This window comes from Piliocolobus tephrosceles, chromosome 13 (genome assembly GCF_002776525.5).
Source record: "Piliocolobus tephrosceles isolate RC106 chromosome 13, ASM277652v3, whole genome shotgun sequence".
In the NCBI taxonomy this organism is placed as follows: Eukaryota; Metazoa; Chordata; class Mammalia; order Primates; family Cercopithecidae; genus Piliocolobus; species Piliocolobus tephrosceles.
In genome coordinates, this window is record NC_045446.1 from 62,826,094 (window position 1) to 62,848,296 (window position 22,203).

At 56.3% G+C, this 22,203-nt stretch overlaps 1 protein-coding gene across 10 annotated transcripts in view; it reads right to left on the minus strand.

The window, feature by feature from the left end:
- ARAP1 (ArfGAP with RhoGAP domain, ankyrin repeat and PH domain 1) overlaps positions 1 to 22,203 on the minus strand; it is a 68,258-nt gene that overhangs the window by 20,969 nt on the left and 25,086 nt on the right. For 7 of the 10 annotated variants that reach the window (XM_023209522.3, XM_023209517.1, XM_023209520.1 and 4 more), the window contains 10 exons: positions 20,912 to 21,462; positions 7,766 to 7,932; positions 7,109 to 7,176; positions 6,367 to 6,497; positions 6,122 to 6,265; positions 5,346 to 5,415; positions 4,956 to 5,076; positions 4,294 to 4,496; positions 3,758 to 3,864; positions 1,103 to 1,302 (listed from right to left, as the gene is read on the minus strand). In XM_023209522.3, coding sequence (XP_023065290.1) covers positions 1,103 to 1,302; positions 3,758 to 3,864; positions 4,294 to 4,496; positions 4,956 to 5,076; positions 5,346 to 5,415; positions 6,122 to 6,265; positions 6,367 to 6,497; positions 7,109 to 7,176; positions 7,766 to 7,932; positions 20,912 to 21,420 — 1,720 coding nt within the window. In that variant the 5' untranslated portion in view covers positions 21,421 to 21,462. Of the gene's footprint in view, positions 1 to 1,102; positions 1,303 to 3,757; positions 3,865 to 4,293; positions 4,497 to 4,955; positions 5,077 to 5,345; positions 5,416 to 6,121; positions 6,266 to 6,366; positions 6,498 to 7,108; positions 7,177 to 7,765; positions 7,933 to 16,182; positions 16,680 to 20,911; positions 21,463 to 22,203 lie in introns of those variants that run through there. The other 3 variants (XM_023209524.1, XM_023209525.2, XM_023209526.1) reach the window with 3 other exon arrangements.

Below are 22,203 nucleotides of genomic sequence, written 5' to 3' on the forward strand. Positions count from 1 at the left end.
CTCCCCACAGGGCAGGACTGAGCCCTGTAATCCTCACTTGGGCTCCTGTACCAGCCCTCTGCAACTGGCTCCCTGGAACCATGCTTGGCCTCTTGCAGGCCACTCTTAACATAGCCCTGCCAGAGGTGATCTCTTTAAAATGCAAATCCCTGACTTCTAATCCCTGCTTTCACCCTCCAGTGGCTCCCAGAATTAGATCACAACTCCTTACCTGCTTCCCCTCCATCATCTTTCTACCCAGACTGTCATCGCCCATGTCCTCATGGCCACTCCTTCTTGCCATTCAGATCTCAGCGGGCATGTCACCTCCTCACAGAAGGCCTCCCCAGCACACTTCCCAAGACTTGCTCCTGCACCTGGATCCCCACCTCCGGCAGCCCACAGCTCCCAGGAGGACAGAATCCCCAGCATCTGGCACGCAGTGGCCAAATTGAGTGGCCTTGATTGAGCAGATGAATGAACCCTGGGCTCAACCATCTTGCATTTCATCTTCCTCATCCAGTCATTGAGAGTTTTCCACCATAGATCCTCAACAGCCCTCAAATGCCCACGGCTTCCCCAGGCCAGACTTCCTCCTCCTCCCTCTCCTGGATCCTATGGCAGTCTCCTCACTGGTCTCTAGTCTTGCCCCTCTAACTCAGTTTCCACCCACCAACCAGAGTCTGACCCACAAATCTGACCACGTCCCTGCCACCCGTCGCCCTCCAGACAAAACACCAGCTCCTCCCTCTGCATGCAAAGCCCTGCCTGGCTCCTGCCAATTCCTCTTGCCCAGCCTCCCCTATTCTTCTGACATGAGAGGAACACCGGACCCCAACAAGCCTGGGCTCAAATCTTGCCAGGTGATCCTGAATAAGCCATTTCCTCTCCCTGTGCCTCCGTGTCCCCACCCGTGATGGGAGAAGTTGAACCCCAGCCTGGCAATGTAAGGACTCAAGGCTAATCACAGGGGAAAGGCCTGGTGTGCAGGAGAAGCCTCATCAATAGCAGCTCTCTGACTGCTGTCTCCACTCCAGGCCCTCCCTCCAGATAGGACACCTGGCATCCCAAATGGCCAACCCCGCCACACCTCTGCCTGGTACCCCGACCCCAGCACACACACCTGCACAGCGCTTGCAGATGACGACACAGAGGTTGATGGAGGCCCAGTCAGGCTGGGGAGCCCCGCAGTCAGCACAGAACCTGTTGGGGGCTGCAGCCCAGATGCGCTCTGCCACCTCCGAGGTAGACAGGGCCTCGGCGACAGCTCCCTGCATGGCCTCCAGCCACTGCTCCTTCTCTAGCTCTGAGTCAGCAGAGAAGCTGGGGACACAGGGGTGGGGAGGTTGGTGGGGATAGACTCAGAGGGATTTGGGGGCAGCACGAAGACGCACAGAATGAAGTGGGGGACAAGGTGTTGGGAGCGCTTAGGCAAAAGAGTGAGGCATCCCATTCTAGTAGGGAAAGTAGGTGTGGACAAAGGCAAGGACACCAGGAACCCAACAGTATATGGGGGCAGGGAAGCCCAGTGTGGGGCTCTGCCCAGCCTGCGGAATGAAGGCTGCTGGGAAGAAAATGATGCCTGAGCTAAGGTTTGACAGATCAGAAGGGCTGAGCCAGGTGAAGAGGTGAAAGGCCAGTCTAGACAGAGGGAACAGCATGTGCAAAGGGGCAGGATGGCACAAGGGGCATTCCAGGAGACAAGAGGGCAGACTGGCAGAGAAGAGGCTGGAAGACGGACAGGACAGGCCTGCATCAGGCAGAGGAAGTCAAAGTGCACCCTGAGGACGATGGAGAATCCACAGAGGGTTTAAGTGGAAAGGAGGGGAGGGTACAGAGATGTCTTTAAAAGACTCCTCCCATCCCCATCCTCATTCCTACCCCAGCCCCAACTGTGACGTGCTCCATGACCTCACCCCACAAGGCACTCCATTGGCCCAGCATACCCAGACACCTGTGGCTGCCATAGCATGCCCTGCTCTTCAGGGTGGGAGGCCCTGGTTGAACAATAAATGATGACTGTCCCTGAAAAAATTTAGTTTTAAAAAGACCTTTCTGGCTCTTTCCCTGCCACCACCGAGTCACACACGTGACCATGAGTCTACTCCACCCATAACCCATTGCCACAACCAAGGAAGGCATCGCTGCTGGAGGTGTGATGGCCGTTAATGCCATCTTATGGAGGTGCTGGAGACCTCCTCCTCCACAACCTAGCACGTGCAATTTGCAAAGCTGCCAAAGGTGGAGCCAAGACGCCAAGCTCACCTTCCTCTGCTTGCACCCAAATGCAACGAGCCACGTATGCCAGCTGGGGGAGGCCCTTTGTGTAGAACACCAAGTCTACCTCTTTAGGGCTGATGACAACAAGAAACCCGGGAATGGGCAGGCCTCTCAGACTGACAGAGAACGCCCGTCCGGTGGGGCTGTAGCTGTGTGGTAGTTAAGGTCTATGGCAAAGAATCTCAGGCCAAGGCTGTCATCAAAGAGAACTTCAAATGCAAGAAATGAGCAAATAAAAACTTCTCTCTCAAAAATAAGGCCCCCCAGCAGTCAAAGCAGTTGGAGTAAAGAGGCTGACAGGCACAGGTGGCCTAAGAGTGAGGAGGCAGGCGCTGGGGCCAAGGGTTCACCAGGCCCGGGCCAGAAGGGTGACGGCAGAGGGATGGGGCCAGATGGGGTAAAAAGGAAAGGCACAGGCCAGGCGCAGTGGCTCACCCCTGTAATCCCAGCGCTTTGGGAGCCCAAGGTGGGAGGATCACCTGAGGTCAGGAGTTCGAGACCAGCTTGACCAACATGGCAAAACCCGGTCTCTACTAAAAATACAAAAATTAGCATGGTGGCGTGCACCTGTAATCCCAGCTACTTGGGGAGGCCGAAGCAGGAGAATCACTTGAACCTGGAGGCAGAGGTTGCAGTGAGCCGAGATTGTGCCACTGCACTCCAGCCTGGGAGACAGAGCAAAACTCTGTCTCAAAAAGAAAAAAAAAGGAAAGGCATGAGTCCTTCCCTCTTGGTTGGAGAGACAGGCCCCTGGGAAGAACAGGGAGCTGAAAGCAGGAGGTGACTACAGCCGTCAAACATGCAGGACAGAGCTCAGCAGACAGATCCTGCTGGAGATAGACACCTGGGCTAAGAGCAGAGAAGTGGGAGGGTTGGGGGTGATGCTAGTGTTTATTGAGCAGTTACTACCAGTATTACAAACACTTCCCCAGGAAACTGAGGCACACAGAGGTCAAGTGATTTCCCAGGTCACACAGCTAGTCAGTGATGGACCCAGGATTCGAACCCGGGCATAGTTCAGTATGTCAGAGGTAGCGGCTGAAGGCCTGGGAGTGGGCAAGGCTGCCCAGGGAAAGGGCAGAGGACAAAGAAAGACACCAAGGGACAGCTAAGGTCAGAGGAAACCAAGACGGCAGAGCCTTGGTGGCCCAGAGACAATGACTGAGGAGCAGCCTCATGAGAGACAAGAGCACTCTCCAGGGGTGGCGTAGGCGCAGGGGCAGTGGGTGCAGGAGGCCAGCATGGGCAACCCCTGAGCAGCATGGCGGGCAGGGGAGGACAGCAGTGGCCAAGCGGCACAGTGGAGAGTGAGACCTCTTAGGAGGAAGGGAAATCAGAGTGAGTTAGCAAGTGACGGGAGAGGGGTTCCACAGGTGGGGCAGGGCGGGGCAGGGTGAGAGAACCAATCCCACAGGAAGGGGCAGCCTCCCACGTTGAGCAAAAGGAAAACATTAGGAAGGAATGAGGATGCCAGTGAGCCAAGAGGATGGAGGGTCACCTGAAGATGCGGTAGGGCGTGGTGAGGTCGAAGCTGCGCCGGTCCACTTCCTTCACGTTGCCTACGCTCATGTCGATGAAGGTGATGCCAATGCCCAGGTGGTACTCCTGGAGGGCAGGTGAGACGGGATGAGGGCAAGGCTTTAGGGGCAGGGCATGAGGCCTGGGATGGGGAGAGGAAGGGAAGGGAAAGGGAAAGGGGAAGGGGAAGGGGAAGGGGGTGCAACTCAGGGACTGGGGGGTGCCCAGGAGGGAGACAGTGGGGGAAGCTGGGCGGGGCAAGGGGCTGCAGGTTCAGGGCCCACACAGCAATGAGCAGAGATGCGGGGGCGCAGGGGCCAGGGCAGGGACTGGAGGGTGATGCTCAGAGCTTGGGGGAAGTGGTCAGAACTGGGGAAAGCGAGGACACATCCAGGCAAAGGGCTGGGCTCAGTGCAGGAAAAGAGGGAACAGAAAAGGCAGAGCTAAGGTCCTAGGTGAGCCTGGGGCAGGGTAGGCGGGCATGGGCAGGGGAGAGGTTCTGTGACCCCTTAGCACCTCTAGATTCTTATAGAGCTGCACTTTGTCCCCGACCACGGCCACATACAGCTTATTCTTGAAGCCACGAAGCTCCAGGCTGCCAGCGCGGTCAGGTTGCTCTGAGCCTGGAACTCCCAGCAGATAAGCGCTAGAGAGCCGGGCCCGGGCACGCTGCTCAGCCATGGCCTGCTGCAGGGCCTGCATCCACTCCTTCCGCTCCACTACAGGAGAAGGGTGGAGGAGTAAGCCCAAGGTCAGCCTGGCAGGGAGCCCCTCAGGGGGCTCCTGACCCTAGGCTCCTCAGGCAACACCTCCTCCAGAAAGCCCACCCAGATTGCCCCCCTATCATTTTGCTTGACTTCTCTGACTTGAACGAGCTCAGGCTCAATCCCAGCTTTGCCACTGATGCTGGGTAAGTGACCTCACCCCTCCAAGCCTGCTCCCGCTGATTGTGTGGTTCTGAGGAGTCAGTGACCGTGCCAAGCACAGAGCTGGTCACAGAGGGTGCCCCCTTCCTCCACCCACCTCACAAAGGGACCACGCCTCCCTGGATGTGATGTGAGACGGCAGATGTGCCATGCTTCTCTTCCCCCTCCTCTGCCCAAACTTCCAGTCTTCTCTACCCACTTCCACACACACACACACACACACACACACACACCCCACTCCACACTCCTCACCATCACTCTCTGCCCGGAAGGCAAAGGTCCGGTTGTTTGTAATCACTTCAAACTTCTGGTCCCCGATGGCAGCCACGCGGGAGATGCAGGCCACAGAGATAAAGCGCTTAGAGTAAGCGTCCTGGGGGAGAGACAGGAGCTGTATTATGGGACCCAGCCCGTCGCTCCAGCCTCAGCCGAAATGAAGGCTGCAGCCCTGTCTCCTGCAGCTGGTCAGAGACAAGACCCTGTGCTGACACTGACTGCAGCAGAGGGCCAGGAGGACATGGGTTAAGGGGTCAGACTTAGAGCTCTGGCGAGGACTCCTCTGGGGAGGGACGCCACCTCGTTCTAGTGTTGGGGCCAGCCTAGGCTACAGCAGGGTCACGTCAGGACTGAGGCAGGCCTCACCTTGTTACTGTCAAAGTATCGCAGGTGATCAGCATCCAGTCTCACCCATCGTTTCTGGTAGATGTAAGATCTGGAGAGGGAGAGGGACAACAGGCAAATGACTGGGGGTGGGAGGACACGTTCCAGGACTACCCCAGCCCTCAGAAGCCACACTCAGAGTGAGGATCAGCCAGGTTCTAGGGAGGAAGGATCCCAAATGGCCATTGGCAAGAAGATGGATTTCACAGCAAAAGTGACTGAAGTCAGACTCAAAGTAGATTTTATTATTTTATTTTATTATTTTATTTTATTTTATTTTGAGACAGGGTCTCACTCTGCCACACAGGCTGGAAGGCAGTAGTACAGGCCTAGCTCACTACAGCCTCAGATGCCTGGGCTCAAGTGCTTCTCCCACCTCAGTCTCCCAGGTAGCTAGAACTACAGGTATGAGCCACTGCACCTGGCTAATTTTTAAATTTATTTGTAAAGACAAGGTCTCGCTATGTTGCCCAGAGTGGTCTCAAACTCCTGGCCTCAAGCAAACCTCCCACCTCAGCATCTCAAATGCTGAGATTACAGGTGTGAGCCACCATGCCCAGCGATCTCCCAATTTTCAGGGCAATAAAATGGGTCTGGAGGGCATCATCGGTGGTCACAGTCTGCCTGGAGGGAGACCTGTGCAAATCATCTCAGGCCCTTCTGGCTTTCAGATCCGTGATACCAGCATCCTGGGGTCCTGGACACTGTCCCCCGCTCCCCCATGCAGAGCACGGCAGGACCCAAGAGGCCTCACTCACCCCTGCGGTGGGTTCTTGTCCAGCCAGCCAGCCTTGATGACTGGTGTGACGGGGGTGGAGCCCCCAGGCGGCCCGTCCATGGGGTGTGGCGCAGCAATTGTGCTGGGCAAGGACAAGCTCAGGCTGCTGGTGTGCCATCCGCCACTAGCAAGAGATGAGGGGATGGGGGGCTGGGCTGAGGAGGCGAAGAGGGGGCGGGCTGGGGTTGGGCTGAGCAGTAGGAAGGAGGGTGGCCGGACACTCACTTGGGGACGCCCTCATAGGCGTGGTCATCCTCATCCTCATCCCCTTGGTCATCCCCAGACAGTTCCTCTCCCTCGCTCAGCAGACTGGCCACACGCACGGCCCGTGGGACTCGGCTCAGTGGGGACTCCTCCTGCCCCCGAGACCCACTCAGCGTCATCCTTTCCTTCAAACCACAGATCACACCCACCCGGGGCTGCCACACCCCCTCTGTCCACACAGCCCCGACCCGCACAGCCCAGCACTTTTAGCTCTGTTTCCTCACACTCCCCTCCCCCTGCCAGCAGAGACCACACAGGGACCCAGATCACAGGGACAGGAGAGCCAGTGGCAGACACCGACCTAGGACACAGACAAAAACAGAAAGATAAAGGGACAGAGAAAAAGACTGCAGGCTAGGGAGGCAAGACAGACAGACATGGGAACGCAAGAAGTGAAAGAGAGACAGACACTCTGGGATAAGACACGAGCTCCTGACACAGAGGGTGGCGGGAGGGAGGCCACATGCCCACACACATGCAGCCAGGGCCTGGGGGAGCCACCCCAGAGCCCCGACCCCTGGCCCAGGGCGCTGTGGCTACACGTGACTCCTGACCCCTGTATGGCAAGAGAGTGAGGTGGGGAAAGGGGAAGCCTCCCGAGAAATGGCTGCCCACTCTCTGTATGGTGGTCCCCAGGATCTGACAGGCAGCTGGGTACCTCCCCAACACACTGACAGGCAGACAGTCCCATGCCTAGCCCCACCTTCTTGGCCATCACTCTGGCTGGGGCCCCTGGCCCCTCCTCTGGGACCTCATCGTAGTCAGAGTCATCTGGTGAGAGAGAGGTTGTGGGGACTCAGGGCAAGGGGCCTGGCCTCCTCTCCTGGGGCACCACACTGGGCTTCACAAAGCCTCCCCCATGCCAAGACCCCCACCCCCACTTCCCCCTGGCTTTCAAAAACAGGCACAGGGGATAGGAAGTGTGATTTACACCCTCAGGCCTCAGGATAGCACTAAAGGGTGGCAGAGGAGAGGCTGGGACACCACAGGGAGGTCTGAGTCAGTGGTGCGCCTGGGGGTCAGGGTAAGGACTGTCAAAGGCAATATGAATCAAGAAATGTCGCCAACCCCAGGAAAAGCAAACCACCCAACACCGTGGAAAATCAGACCATGGGTAACTGGCAAAGCTGGCCATGGCCCCACACTTAACAGTCAGGAGGCCAGATAGGTGGGCACTGTCTCCATTGTGAGGATGAAGAGAATAGCGCTCAGGGAGGCTGTGACCTGCCCGGGGCCACAGAATGGGCTGGTGGCAGGGTTGCACAGAAGGGAGTGTGATCCTTGCATACCCTCCAGAGGACTGATCCCAGGGATCCCAGGCCATCCACCCAGAGCCACATCCCCTGGCTGCAGCACTCACCGAACTCCGGGAACAGGCGTACTGGCTTTGGAGGTATCTCTGGGGGGCAGGGAGGTGGAAAGGGGGGCTGGGGAGGCCCCTGGGGGAAGGCGGACAGGGGATCCTCAGGCTCTGGCTGGGGAAGGGATGACAATGGCAGCAATGACTCCTCCTCCTTGGTGGGTAGGCTGGGAACAGAACAAGAGTTGGGCATCACTAAGCAACAGAGCCAAGACTGAAACATACTGAGCCCCCAGCTCACCCGAACTGCAGCAAAACTCAGGCACTACACAAACTCACATAGACAGGAGCCCTCCTGCACATAGCCCTCCTCAACTCATCTCCCAGAAGATGAGTTCCTGGTTCCCCGAAGCCTAAAGGAAGCAGGCACCCTCTTTGACCTGAATGAGGTGGTCACCTATCCCCAGTGCTCTAGCTTTTAGTCACATGTATCCACTGGGTCTCCACACTGAAGGAGGGATAAAGATCAGAATGGGGAGTCAGGGAAGGCTTCGTGGAGAAGGTGATGCTTGACCTGAGCTTTTAAGGATAAGAAGGCATTGACAGCAAAGAGAAGGGACAGGATTGAAATGAGCTGCAAAGCCCGAGGCACAGACTAGAGCCTCAGAAAGCAATTCCTAAGGCCCTGAATTGTGGGTCTCTGTCTCGAGATCACCTTGCTCTTGCCCAGATTTGGATATTCACTACCTCCTGGTGCCCTCAGACTCCTCAAACTCACCTGATCCCACCAGACCCATCTCCCACAATACCAGCACCTCACCTCTGCTACCACTCCCCAAAGAACCCTCCCCTGATTCTCCAAGGCCAGGTTCAGGGCCTCCTGGGCTCTCACAGCCACACAGTGTTCCCATCTGTCTCAGTACAGATCACATTGCTCCTGGCAGGCTGTCTTCTGAAGGGCTTTGGCATCAAGGACATGAATTTGAATCCGGCCTTAGTTTCTTAGTTCTTGTGTGTCCTGGGCTGAGCACCTAGCCCCTCTGAGCCTCAGTTTCCTCTTCTGTAAAACGGGGGCTATATCACTGACCTGGCAGGGTGCTAGAAGGATTAACCAAGACAGGACGTGTCATGTGCCAGCACACAGGATGTGCAGGGACCACAGACTGGAACAAGGTGCCTGAGCCCTGCTGGAGGCCTGGCCCCACCAGCTGTCTCTGCCACTGTCCTGCAGGGGCCAAGAAGGAGAATCAGGGAGGACGGGCAACTTCTCCCTGGGTTATTTTTGGCCTTGTCTGTTGCCCCAGTGTTCCTGGCAATGGCTGACGGTGTGGGGCTACCATGAAAGCAAGGAGGGGCTGGGAGGAAGTGACAGGGTCTGCCTGGGGTGTGGTCATGATGCCAGGCCTTTCCTCCTGCTGTTGCCTCCACCAATAACACCCTTCTCCCTGTTCTCTGCCTGGGAACATCCATTCGTTTTTTAACTTTTTTTTTTTTTTTTTTTTTTTTTTTTTTTGGGTTTCTGGGTCTTACTCTGTGGCAGACTGGAGTGCAATGGCACAGTCACAGCTCACTGTAGCCTCAAACTCCCAAGCTCAAGTGATCCTCTGACTTCAGCCTCCCAAGTAGGTGGGTCTCAAGTGTGCGCTACCATACCTGGCTAATTTTTAAATTTTTTGTAGAGACTGGGTCTTGTTATGTTGCCCAGGCTGGTTTTGAACTCCTGGCATCAAGCAATCCTCCCACCTCAGCTTTCCAAAGCAATCCTTTAACTCTAAAACCATATTTCCCTTCTCTGAAAGTCTTCCTTGACCCTCCTTTATGCTGCTGTCCATTAAGACCTTCATACATGGCCGGGCGCGGTGGCTCAAGCCTGTAATTCCAGCACTTTGGGAGGTGGAGACGGGCGGATCACGAGGTCAGGAGATCGAGACCATCCTGGCTAACCTGGTGAAACCCCGTCTCTACTAAAAAATACAAAAAACTAGCCGGGCGAGGTGGCGGGCGCCTGTAGTCCCCGTTACTCGGGAGGCTGAGGCAGGAGAATGGCATAAACCTGGGAGGTGGAGCTTGCAGTGAGCTGAGATCCGGCCACTGCACTTCAGCCTGGGGGACAGAGCGAGACTCCGTCTCGAAAAAAAAAAAAAAAAAAAGACCTTCATACAAATGGCTGGGTGCAGTGGCTCACGCCTGTAATCCCAGCACTTTGGGAGGCCGAGGTGGGTGGATCACGAGGTCAGGAGATCAAGACCATCCTGGCTAACATGGTGAAACCCTGTCTCTGCTGAAAATACAAAAAATTAGCCGGACATGGTGGTAGGCGCCTGTAGTCCCAGCTACTCAGGAGGCTGAGGCAGGAGAATGGCATGAACCCAGGAGATGGAGCTTGCAGTGAGCCGAGATGGCGCCACTGCACTCCAGCCTGGGGGACAGAGCGAGACTCCGGCTCCAAAAAAAAAAAGGCCTTCATACAAATTATTCTAAATGACATTTTTCAAAGTATCTCCTTTGTGCCAAGATATGAACCCTGACTCCAAAGTTTATGAGCTTCTTAGGACACTTGGCTACTTCCACATCACCTTCTACTATACTTGTCTCTTCTCCAGGTATAGATAAAAGTTAATCAATCCCTTTCCTCTTCTGTGTGAAGAGCTGGCCTTTGACTAGGTTTCTAGCTCTGTTCCCCTAGAAACCTGCAAACAGTGGCATGTCAGCCATGTTACCAGGCAACCACTGCCTTTGGCAGCACGGCCTGCACAGGAATAGCGTCCGGACGGAGAGAAACTATAAGCAGATTCTATACCTGGTAGAGAAACCGGAGCTTTGCTTCGCTCAGTGTGGTGACTTGCAAACTGGGCACATCCCACATAGGGAGTTGAAGCCACACCTGTATGGATGTTAGAAGACTACCGGCCCCTTAGGCAAGAGCTTTCAAAGCCGGGCTGGCTCCCTGTAAGTCACTATCCACTGTGAGACCCAGTCCCTCATTCCTGAGCTGTCACTTGGAGGGTCACAGAGAATGGCTCCTGGACAGCTGCGTGGGCTATGGCTCGGATTGCTTCAAAGACCCCATGGCAGATGAAAGCCTGCCTCTGCCCTGGCAGCAAGCTGCTCCCCATCCGACGGGCCTCTCTGGGAATCTGGGGCCAAGGGGTGGGCCTGCAGGAGTCTTGAGTCGGAATATACTCTCACAGCTGGACCTATGAAGACCCCCCGGTGGACATGCACCAGGCTGTCTCTCCTACATGACCTGAGTCCCTTTGGGGCACTGGCAGCATCTGACTTGGTACCCCTGCCCAGTCAGTAGCAAGAGCATGCGGGCAAGGTGGGTGGACAGGTGGGCAGGTAGATGGCAGGTGGAAGGGAAGGCAACGGAAGGGATGAACAATGACCAGGTGACTGAGGGGAGTGCCTGAAGGCCCAAGAGCATGACCTGGGGTGCTGGCCCCAGTTGGTCACCTGCGATTCCCTTAGAGACTTCTTTTTTTTTTTTTTTTTTGAGACGGAGTCTCGCTCTGTCACCCAGGCTGGAGTGCAGTGGCTGGATCTCAGCTCACAGCAAGCTCCGCCTCCTGGGTTTACACCATTCTCCTGCCTCAGCCTGGGACTACAGGCGCCTGCCACCTCGCCCGGCTAGTTTTTTGTATTTTTTTTTTTTTTTAGTAGAGACGGGGTTTCACCATGTTAGCCAGGATGGTCTCGATCTCCTGACCTCGTGATCCGCCCGTCTCGGCCTCCCAAAGTGCTGGGATTACAGGCTTGAGCCACCGCGCCCGGCCTCCCTTAGAGACTTCTTGATGGGCAGATCAATCCATCACTGCTACCTCCCAGAGCCCAAGAGGAAGGGGCCTTGGAAACCCAGCCTGGGATCGGCAGAGAGCAGAATTCCAAGCTGTCAGGCCAGGGCCAGTCAGACCTCAGTCCAAGGAGGTGGGGATAGGTGCCATCCCTCCAATGCCAAGCAGGATTGAGGGAGCCTGGCTCCCAAAGCTCCCCCAGGTCTGAGGGCCAGAGCTGAGGGGAAGGTGGTAGCCATAAATAAAAACTGCCCACCTGCTTGTCCTCATCCCTGGGGTCCGGCAGCATCAGCCCCCTTCCTCTGGCACCACAGTGCATCTCCCTTCACTGTCCTGATCAGCCGCAAGGGGTCTACCCATCTCAGGCGGCAGGCGGGTTCCCTGAAGCAAGCTCCACACCCTCCTTCCTCATTGGGGTATCTCCAGCACGCAGCAGGGACTTACAAACGCCTGGATTCATTAACTGTGTGTATTGTGTCTACGTGTGTATGTTCTCAGACATTTTCTCAGCACTTGACGTGGATTCTTCATTCATCTACTCACAGCGCTCTGTAAGGTAAGGCTCATCATGATTCCACTTTACAGAGGAGGAAACCAAGGCACAGGGATGCTAGGTTATTTGTTCTTGATGCCACAGCTGGGATTTGAACCCCGGCAGCCCAGAACCACAGCTCAGCAAACGAGGCCATGCCAGGGTCCCAGGGCTCCTCTGAGGCCAGCCTCCTCCCATGGGCAGCCAGGTCTCAGGACCCATCTGAGAGGAAACACATCACTGCCCTGCCACGGCAAGGAGGCAGAGGGAAACCGATGCATAGGGCTGCTCTCCCAGCAGAGCTTCCACAGGGAAGGGACCGTGTCTCATGAAGGTGGAACAAAGGGACCTCTCAGAAGCATCTGGGAAATTCTAGCCACCTTCTCCAGGAAGTCTCCTGGCTGCTCCCTGACTGCCTGCTTACCACAGGGTATCAGGGCACTGCTGAGTCAGGACGGAGCCCAGTAAAGGAGAAGTGCTTTCAGGAAGGCATAACATGTGGGAAAACCCCAGGGAGACGGCAGTGACCCCCTACCGAGAACAGGGCCCAGAGAATGCCCCCACCATAGCCCAAGTCCCAGCCTCTCACTGCTTGCACCCCTAAGAGTAGGCCCCGTTCCAATCACGAGGTCCAGCTGAGGCCTGGCTTGGATGTCACCCACTGACTTGTCACCCACTGGACCACGTCCTCAATGGCACCACCTCCAAGCCTTCACACAGTTTCATCCTCTTCTGCCCTCTCCCTCCCAAAGCCCACGGAAGCCCACCTCCACCTCAAAATGCAGCTCAGCCAGCCTCCCCCTCTAGGCAACCTCCAAGATTCTCCCACAGAGCTGCTCCCCACTCACCCTGCACCGCAACTCCCTGCTCCTTCAGTCTTCTCTCCTCTACCCAAAGGGCATGTGAACCCACGTGCTTGCCCACTATTCCCAAGAGACTAGGCACCCCGGGCAGCTAAGGGGCTGGTTCACCCCAGCCTGGGCCCTCAGCTTAAATCTATTTTATAGAATCAGAGAAAATACACACAGCAGACCTCATGCCTGGGGGTTAGGGGACATGGGGGGTATGCAGAATGCAGAATGCAGAATGGGTAAGAGGAGGGTGCAGCTTGTGCAGAAGTCGAGAGGCAGACCATGTACCTCCCATCCTCGTTGGGGTATCTCCAGCACTCAGCAGGGACTTACAAACACCTGGATTCATTAACTGTGTTTGTGCATGTCTACGTGTGTGTGCTCCCAGGCATTTTTTGAGCACTTGGCATGGATTCCTCCTTCATCTACTGACAGAGCTCTGTAAGGTAAGGCGCGTTATGAATCCACTTTACAGAGGAGGAACCTGAGGCACAGGGCTGTTGGGTTATTTGTTTTTGATGCCACAGGTGGGATTTGAACCCTGGCAGCCCAGCACCACAGCCGAACAAACAAGGTCATGCCACGGTCCCAAGGTTTCTCTGAGGCCAGCCTCCTCCCACGGGCCACCAGGTCTCAGGACCCATCTGAGAGGGAACACATCACAGCCCTGCCCACGGTCACCCTCCTCTTACCCATGACCACATAGTTCATTGTATAAACCAGAAACACCTCTAAGAGTTAAAAGAGGCACTATTAATAAATATGTCAGGGCAGCAGGCATAAACAGGGCCTGTCCCAGGTCAAATGAGATATGTAATTACTCAATTAACCAGAGACAGGGCTTTGGAGCCAGGCGGACCTGGGCTTGAACCCAGTTCAACCACTCATTGGTTTGGGACCTTGAGGAAGTCCCTTCCTTTCTGAGCCTCAGTTTCCTCGCTAATCTGTCTCCAGGCTTACTGATAATTCAGTAAAGGAGGGCCACTTGCACATGGCATCAGCAGAACCTCTTCAACTTGAAGGAGACCCAGGCCCTACAGGCTAAGCCAGGAACCAGCTTCATAGCCTTAGCGGCCTCTGATGCCGTCTCCTTCTGCTTCACCCCCAACCCTTCCTATCTTTCTGTCTACACCAATCTCTGGCCAAATGAACCAGGTCTCAGTGCGACAGAAGGAAGGCCACAGAGTGGAGCAGTCTGCATATCTCAGGCTGACCCTGGACTCACCCGATACTCACACTCCAGCCCTCCTTGACTGAGATGCAGTCTATCAATGCATACTTACAGGCCTTTGATACCCTGTTCCTTCCACCTGGAACACCCTCCCCTGCCTGGCCAACTCCTACTCCTCCTACAAAAAGCCCAAATCATACATCCATCCTCCCCACTATTGCATGCCCCCCCCTTACATCTCAGGCTGATATGGGGCCTCCCTGGGGCTCCCCACAATTCCGATCACTCAATATAGTCATATCAGTCAATGTGTGCTTCACTGAACTGCCTCAGAGGACTGAGGACCCAGACCTAACCCCATCCTACAGTCACCACCTCCCCACAAGATGTCACACAGGTCTTGGAGGGACCCGGCCCAATCCCAGCCCCTGGACTCTCACTATCAGGGCTGCGGGCCCAGTGATCTGGGGATATCTGTGTCCCACCCTGATGTCCCCTTTCCACAGGGGTAAACTGCCCTGGCTGCCCGCTTCCTCAATCATGCTCTGGACTCTCAGGGGCCCAGGCCTCAGTCCTATGCCTCCTGCTTCCTCTGTGGCTTCGTCCTTCCTCCACCATCATGAACTCAAAGGTCATCCCCTCCAGCACTCTCCTGGTTCTGCTCTGCTCACTTCTGCCGAGCCCCCAGCATAGACAGCCCTTCCTAGGGTCTCACTTGCTAGAATGGGATGTCCACAGCCTGCCTCTCTCAACTTCTGCACAAGCCGGGAGCCCCTAGGGCCAGTCCTCTCCATGCCACCAGCAGTTCCCAGCACAGAGGGGACTTTCAGTAAGTGTGTACTGAATGACCACCACCCTACTCGCATCCTCGTCACTGGAGAAGGTCAGCAGCTCCCCAACCTCTCCACACGGCAGCGCCCAGTTAAACTGGAGCCCATCCTCACAACTGCGCCTTCACCCAGCTCTCAGCACTTCTCCCTGGGACAACAGCTACCCCTCGCCAAGCACTCACTACGTGCCAAGCATTCTGCTGGGGGCTTTTTTTCCGCGTAATGACCTGGGATTATTAACTCTATTGTGCCCAGGACATGCCTCCTCCTCCAGGAAGTCCATCAAATCAAACCGCTCCCTCCTCTAAGCCCACACAACCTGTTTGGCCTTCCACCACCAGACCTACACTCAGCTTCCCCACTGGCCAGCCCTGCTGTCTGGGCAGGAGGTGGCAGAGGTCCCTTTCCCATGGCAGCTCTAAGCACTTCCCAGGCCTGGCCCTGTGCTGGCTCCTGAGGGCAGCAGCGGGAGGAAGTTTAGTCCTCAGGGAGCTCACAGAAGTACTGAGCCCTTCCTGGGTCCAGCCCAGGCCCGGCCTGGCAGAAAGAGCAGGTGCAGGTATCTGCTGGGCCCTATGGAAAAGATGAGCCAAGGGCACAGGGCAGGGTTAGAGAGCACCAGGTATGTGGATAGGACTTGGTTAGAGGTCTATGTCCCCAGTAATCCAAGCACAGGATTGTTGAGTTTATTAGGAATCCACGGTAACTGAGCAAAGGGGAGACCAGCCCCCACACTCCATAAGCACCCACTACAGCACCAGTCCTGGGGAGGAGGGCTAAGAAGCGCACCATCTCCCCATCAGCCCGGTCTGGGGGTGGGAGGTTCAGAATCACAGCACCCTTGAACTTGACAGTGAAATAAGCCAAACTAAGCCTCCCCGAGGGAACCCCCAGAGGGGTGCAGGGAGCTGGGAGCAGAGAAGTAAGGCGATCAGCGCCAGGCCCCCAAGGGGCAAGAACCCCAAAGAGGAGCATTCTGTGGGGTAGAGTCTGAGAAAAGCCCAGAAAACAGGCACCGTGGGCTCCTGGTGGACCCAGGAGAGGCATATGGGGAGGTGGAGACCTAGAAAGCCCAGGGGAGAGGGAGGGATGAGACAAGGGGAGAAAAGGAAAAGGCAGGAGAAAAAGAGAAGAAGTGGGGAAAGTGAAAGAAGACAAAACTCTAAGAGAAAAAAAGAGAAGGGGAGGAGAGCAGCTCAGAAAACCAGGCCAGAGGTGACAGACTGGGACTTCAGCCCTCCCAGGGCCTCCCTCCTACCTGCCCGACAGCAACAACAGCAACAGCAGCCCCTCGCTTACCCTCAGATGCCTGCTGGGTCTTGGGGCTGAGGACTCCCACAGCTCTGGCCAGGCGGGCTGCGTATGCCCAAGAATGTCGTGGACCTGCCCGGGTAAGCCTGGGTCCCGCCTGGGCTGGTCTCCCAAACAGCCTGGCCCCTGGTCCCTGGGTGGGTCTGAGGCTGTGTTCTCTTGGAGGTTTTGGGGCCCAGGTATGGCTTTGCACCTGTGATTTATGTCTTTAAGTTTGATGTTGTGCGTGTGTGTTTCTGTGTATAACTGTGGATCTGTCCAGGAGGGAAGAGGACAGAGAAAGAGAGAGAGAGAGGGAAGAAAGGAAAGAGAGAGACAGAGAGAGAGAGAGAGTGTGTCTGTCTGTGTGTGTGTGTGTCTGTGTGTATGTGTGTGTGTATGTCTGCACCCAGCTCTGGTCTCCTAGAGGCTTCCTGCTTTCTGTCTCCCCCACCCGCTATAGCCGTGGCCAACACACACACTTCCTGAAAACACTGAGAAAGCGAAAAGTCACCCAGAATCCCCCGGGGCAGACACTTCCTCCCCGCCCCCAGCCTGCACCCCCACCCAAGCTGGGATGAGACAACCGACAGTGTCCACTGGTCTTGCAGGCCCTCACAGGGTGGATGCCCAGAAGTCCTGACTGACAAGTCCTGGCAGTGGCCTCTCCACCACTCCACCCGCATAAGGAGACACAGAGAGGCTAGGAAAGAGGCTCTTTGAAGGGCGCAAGTTCTGGCCTGGCAACAAGTGACCAGCCTCCAGGAAGACCAGGGATTGGCTGGACTGCGGGGCAGTCAAGGGCACAGGAGGGAAGCCTGGCAGTGTGGCTCCAGCTGGGTAGCTGCCTTCTGGGCACACACTCCCACTTCCTGAGGTGCCTCCAGGCATCCAGGTATCAGAGAGGGACACCAAAGGCCGGAGCAAGCTGGGAGGGGATCTGCGGCATGACCCTGGAACCTCACATCAGAAATGACCCCTCTGCCACCCTCAGGGAAGCTAGTTCACAGGGCTCATGTCTGCAGCACTTAGAGCTGAGTAGACCTGACCTGAAGCCAGGAGGCAGGGTCTGGACACTGGCTTCCCCTCTGCCGGGCTGGGTGACTCTGGGCAAGTTTCTCAGCATCTCTGGAAACCTCAGCAAGTTCCCCACCATGAGCTTAAATTAATGGTAGGGGGCCGAGTGTGGTGGCTCACACCTGTAATCCCAGTGCTTTGGGAGGTTGAGGCAGGAGGATTGCTTGAGCCCAGGAGTTCAAGACCGGCCTGGGCAACAAAGGGAGACCTCGGCTTTACAAAAGATTTAAAAATTAGCCAGGTGGGGTAGCACACACTTGTAGTCCCAGCTACTTGGGAGGCTGAGGTGGGAGGATTGCTTGAGCCCAGGAGTTCGAGGCTACAGTGAGCTATCATGGCACCACTGCACTCCAGCCTGGGCAACAGAGTGAGACCTAGTCTCTATTAATAATAATGATGATAATAATAATGGCAGGGGGTGCAGACTCTGGGGGTGATGTAGAGTCCCCCCAGGCCAGGCAGAATGATGAGACTGGTTCTGAGAGTCCTGAGCTGTGTCAGGGCTGGGAGGAGGAAACTCCATCCTTGCTTGTTTCTGATTTGCCTAAACCTTGGTCTGTGGCCTAGAACCCTATTGTAGCCTCGTTCTTCCCACCTGTCTCCTCTGAAGACCTCTCCCTTCCTAAAACATCTGGGATGACATAGGTTGGGTCGTAGGATGGGGGACAGGGAGCTGGGGCAGTGAGCTCAGGGCCCTATGGCCCAGCTGTGCTGAGGGCACTCACTGGGTGCTGAGTCACATGCATGTTTACCCACATGCACCCCAAGTTCAGCACATGCCAGTACACAAGCTCACGTTGGCATTCATTGACTCACCCACACGATATACTTCCCAAGGGCCTATTAGGCACCCACTACTGTTTTAGATGTTGGGGATTCTGCAGCAAACAAAACCGACTAGGATCCTGGCCCTAGTGGAGCTGCCATTCTAGTGGGCTCACCCTCTTGGCAGCACATGTACACACACGTGCACACACTGGCTCAAGCCTGACAGTGCACAAATAACACAAATGCCATGTACTGCTCAAACAGCACGTGCACACCCACAGATGTACTCACACACTGTTGGGGTCCCCACCACAGCAGTAATGTGAGCACGAAGGTCCCAATACACTCACATACACACCACTCCATGTCACCACTGAAACTGCACAAATCCTTACATGCTTCTACATCTTAGTAGCACACACTCTCAGAACCTGTCTGTGTAAATGCACAGACATTCTACCACCCTGACAGCTTGCACTACCACCCACACCCATCCGTATGGGTGCACACACAGACTGGCCCAGACATGCCTCACACTGACTCAAAACCCTGAGAGTACATACATGCACACGCATCCACCCCCAAACTCCACTGGGGAGCCTGGAGATGACCAGCCTCAGCCACCACATGACCTTGTGTGAAAGGCCCTAAGGTTGAGAGAGTGAGTTCCCCATCACAAGGGGTTGCAAGCAGGGGTAGGAAGGCCATGTCATAAGACACTGTGGTGGAACTCCCACAAGGTGGGAGTGGGCAGGAGCAGTGTTCTTCTACATGCCATGGAGCTGGGGGTCACAGGAAGGGACTGAGAAGGGACATGGTGGCCAGTCAGGCTCCGTGTTGGCCCCCACCCTGATCACTACAGTACCCAGTCTTGGCCTGGTATACACACATGAGGCTCTATCTGCTGTGAGTCTCTCCTACCACAGGGCTTTGAAGACCGTACACTCTCTGAGTTGAGTGTGTACAAAGCTGAGGACTGCAGATGCCCATGACTCCAACTGCCAAAGACCCCAGGACACAGGAAGCCAGGCTTGGTAGCTTACCTGCTACCATACTCTGCTGTTGTAAGGAATAGTCCCAAATTGCAGGAAATAATTTCTTCCAATTCTCTTAGCACAGAACAGATTTTGGGTACTCGAACTACAAGGGGCCAGACCTCTTCCTGACCATGGGGCCTGGCCTCCTCTTCATGTGGCCTAAATGGCTACGTTCAGACAGGCTCTGAGAGTAGGGGCTGGTACCCTGGGGCCCTGGGGTGTGGACAGAACTTCCTCCTACCCAGCTAGCCTCCTGAACTCAGATGTCAGTGCCAGGAGGGCCCAGAAGGCTGTGGAGGACCACAGAGGGCACCTGATGGGGAAACAGGCCCAGAGGAGTAGGTCCTCATCAGAGTCACAAAGCTAGCTGGGCCCGACCCAGGCATCCTGCCTCCCAAGCAGGAACCCAGGCCTCCGCTGCCTGTCCGGGAATCACAGGAAGGGCCTGAGAGGGGACCTGGCCAGGGCCCTGCTTCTTCCCTTTGTTCACCCACTTCCAACCCCAGAGACAGACAGACAGACTTTCTCTCCTCTATCCTCTTCTCTCCTCTATCCTCTCTCTCTCTCTCTCTCTCTCTCTTTCCCCGAAGCTAATGGGGTTGGAACAGAAAACGCTCCTGCATGCAGAAGCACGGTCACTAGAGGGCGCAAGGGCACCAGGAAACTTCTATCTGAGCGTCCCTCCAGGTTCCTGGAGAGACCCTATACCTGTTACCAGTTGTGTGAACCCAGGAAGAGCATGTAGTCTTTTTGTGCTTCCACCAATCAACCCTCAAAACACCACAGCACTAGCTTGGTCTTCAAGGCCCCCTGACTTAATGCTCCTCCCTGGGTGGGAAGAATCTCCCAGACCCTCCCCATAAGGCCCCCTGAGTATGTCCTTGGTATCGATCCAGCCAGGGCCCCCTCCCTGCTCTCCCTCTGATTCGTTCATGTCCTGCATGAAGCCAGCACACAAATCTCCCAGAAGGTCTGCTGCAGGGATCATGGAGACCATGGAAGCACAGAGCCCAGCAGAGTGCCCAGCAATAAACAAACAGGGACCAGGAGACCTTTCTCCACACACCCCTTCCTCCTCCAAGAAGCCTTCCAAGATTAGCCTGACTTCGCCCAAGTGTTCCACCAAATCTCCTTTACCCCAAACACATATCTACCCTGTCTGCGGATGCTCCCTGACAGCCGGGCACCCCAGCAGATGGCAGGAAGGGAGGGCGTCTGTGAAGAAGATTAACATGGAACATCCACAGGAGACAGGGGAAACTCAAGAAAACACAGGGTACCAGAAGCCCCGGAGGGGAAACAGTTCTGAGGAGGGAGAGCATGCCAGATGAGGCCTGAGAGTGTCCCAGGATTTGGTGACATTTGGCAGTGGGAGAAGGAGAAAGGGTGTGAAAGAGCACAGCACCAGGACCTGGGCAGTCCCCTCACCCCCAACCCCACCCCACAGCTTTCCGTTTCCTCCACATGTTGCCTCTTGATGTCCAAATGCACCCTGATGCCCGGCAGTATCTCACACTTGCCAGGCCCCAAGCTGAACTCGACTTCCTCTCAAATACACTTCTGTCCTGGGGTCTCTGGATCAGTGATGGCATGACTGTCCACCCAGCCACCCCAGACAGAAACCTGGAGGCCTCACTGGCACACGCCCAGCAGCCCAGGCACTGTGCTGAGTACCTGGACAGCTCTCCCCTCCTCCCGAGTCACTGGGCAGCTCTCCCATCCTCCAAGCTTTGCACACGCTGTTCCCCTGGCATTCCGAAGCACCTTTCTTACCCCAGCACCAAAGGCCACAAACTCCATCTACCCTCTGGGATCCTCTGCTTGTGTGCCTCCCACCCTGGGTGGCATCCACTCACCTCAACAGCAGGCAGGGGGGTCCGGTGCGGGGCGGCACGGGTGGAACACTCAGCTCTGCCAAATGCCGCTTAGCCGGCAGTGGGGGCAGCACAGGGTCTGGGGCAGCTGTGGACGGAGTGGTGAAGCAGGTGGGCGGAAGGCAGCTCCTCCGGGGTGGGATGGGTGGGGCAGTGGGGAGCCCCTCATCCTCTGCAGCGGTGGGCAGCGGCTCGGGTGGAGTGGCGGGTGCAGGTGGTGAGCGGAAGATGTGGCGCTTCATGGGCACAGGCCGTGGGGTGGGGCGGGGTGCAGGGGCTGGTGGGGTATGGGCACGGAGCAGGCCAGCCAGGATGCGGCGGCGGTGGCCAGGGAGTAGCATGCCCATGTCCATCAGGCGGGCGTCGCTGAGACCTTGGCACTCAGTGGCCCACACCAGACCATGCTGCTCAAAGAGCCCGGTGTACTGCTCCAGGTGCAATGCCTGCAGCCACTCGGCCACCGACAGTGCAGCATCCCCAGCCTCTGCCATGGTTCCTGCCAGCGGAGGCCTGACTGGCCTGACTGTCCAGAGCTAGAATAGACAGACAGGCACAGGTCAGAGGCAAGGCTGCCGAGGAGAGGTCCCCTCACCAGCAGCCTGCATGGCTCTCTCAAGCCATAGATTCAAGTTCTGTCCCGGAGCTTCCTCCCCTGTGCTCCAGGGGCTAAGCAAGGCCAGGTACTGCCAGGTCTCTGAACACACAGGCTCTTCTCTCTGCCTGAACCTCCTCAACCTTTCCCCTGTGCTATCCCAGCATCCAGCTCACGTTTTCTTCTCTAGGAAACCCTCCATGATCTCTGGGGCTGGTACCACCCCACACCCCAACACACAGCCTTGGCCACTGCCGCGAGAATGGCCAGTGGCATGATTGGTGCTGTGTCTCGTACCTCCTCCCCACTGCCCTCTGCAAGACCCAGGGCAGGGCCAATTCCCTCTGAGGCACCAGTTCCCAGTGAGGGCCAGGCCAAGGGCTTAGTGAGCATTGAAGTATACCACTCCTGGTCCCTCCTGCAAGCCCAGTCTGGGAGCTGAGACTAGCCTCCCCCTACTTCCATGCCCCTGGAGGAAGTGAAATGCTGTGGGAGGTGAGTAAACCCAGCATCACATGGCCTCTGGGGGCCTGGCCCTGGAATTGGGTAAACCCTCCCACTAAGGTCATTCATCCATTTGTTCTTTCAAAATAGCCTGGCACTAGGCAATGGGGACTCAGGCTCTACCCCTGTACCCTGTAATCAAGAGCTCCTGGCCTGGTGGGAGTCAAGAGGTGATAGG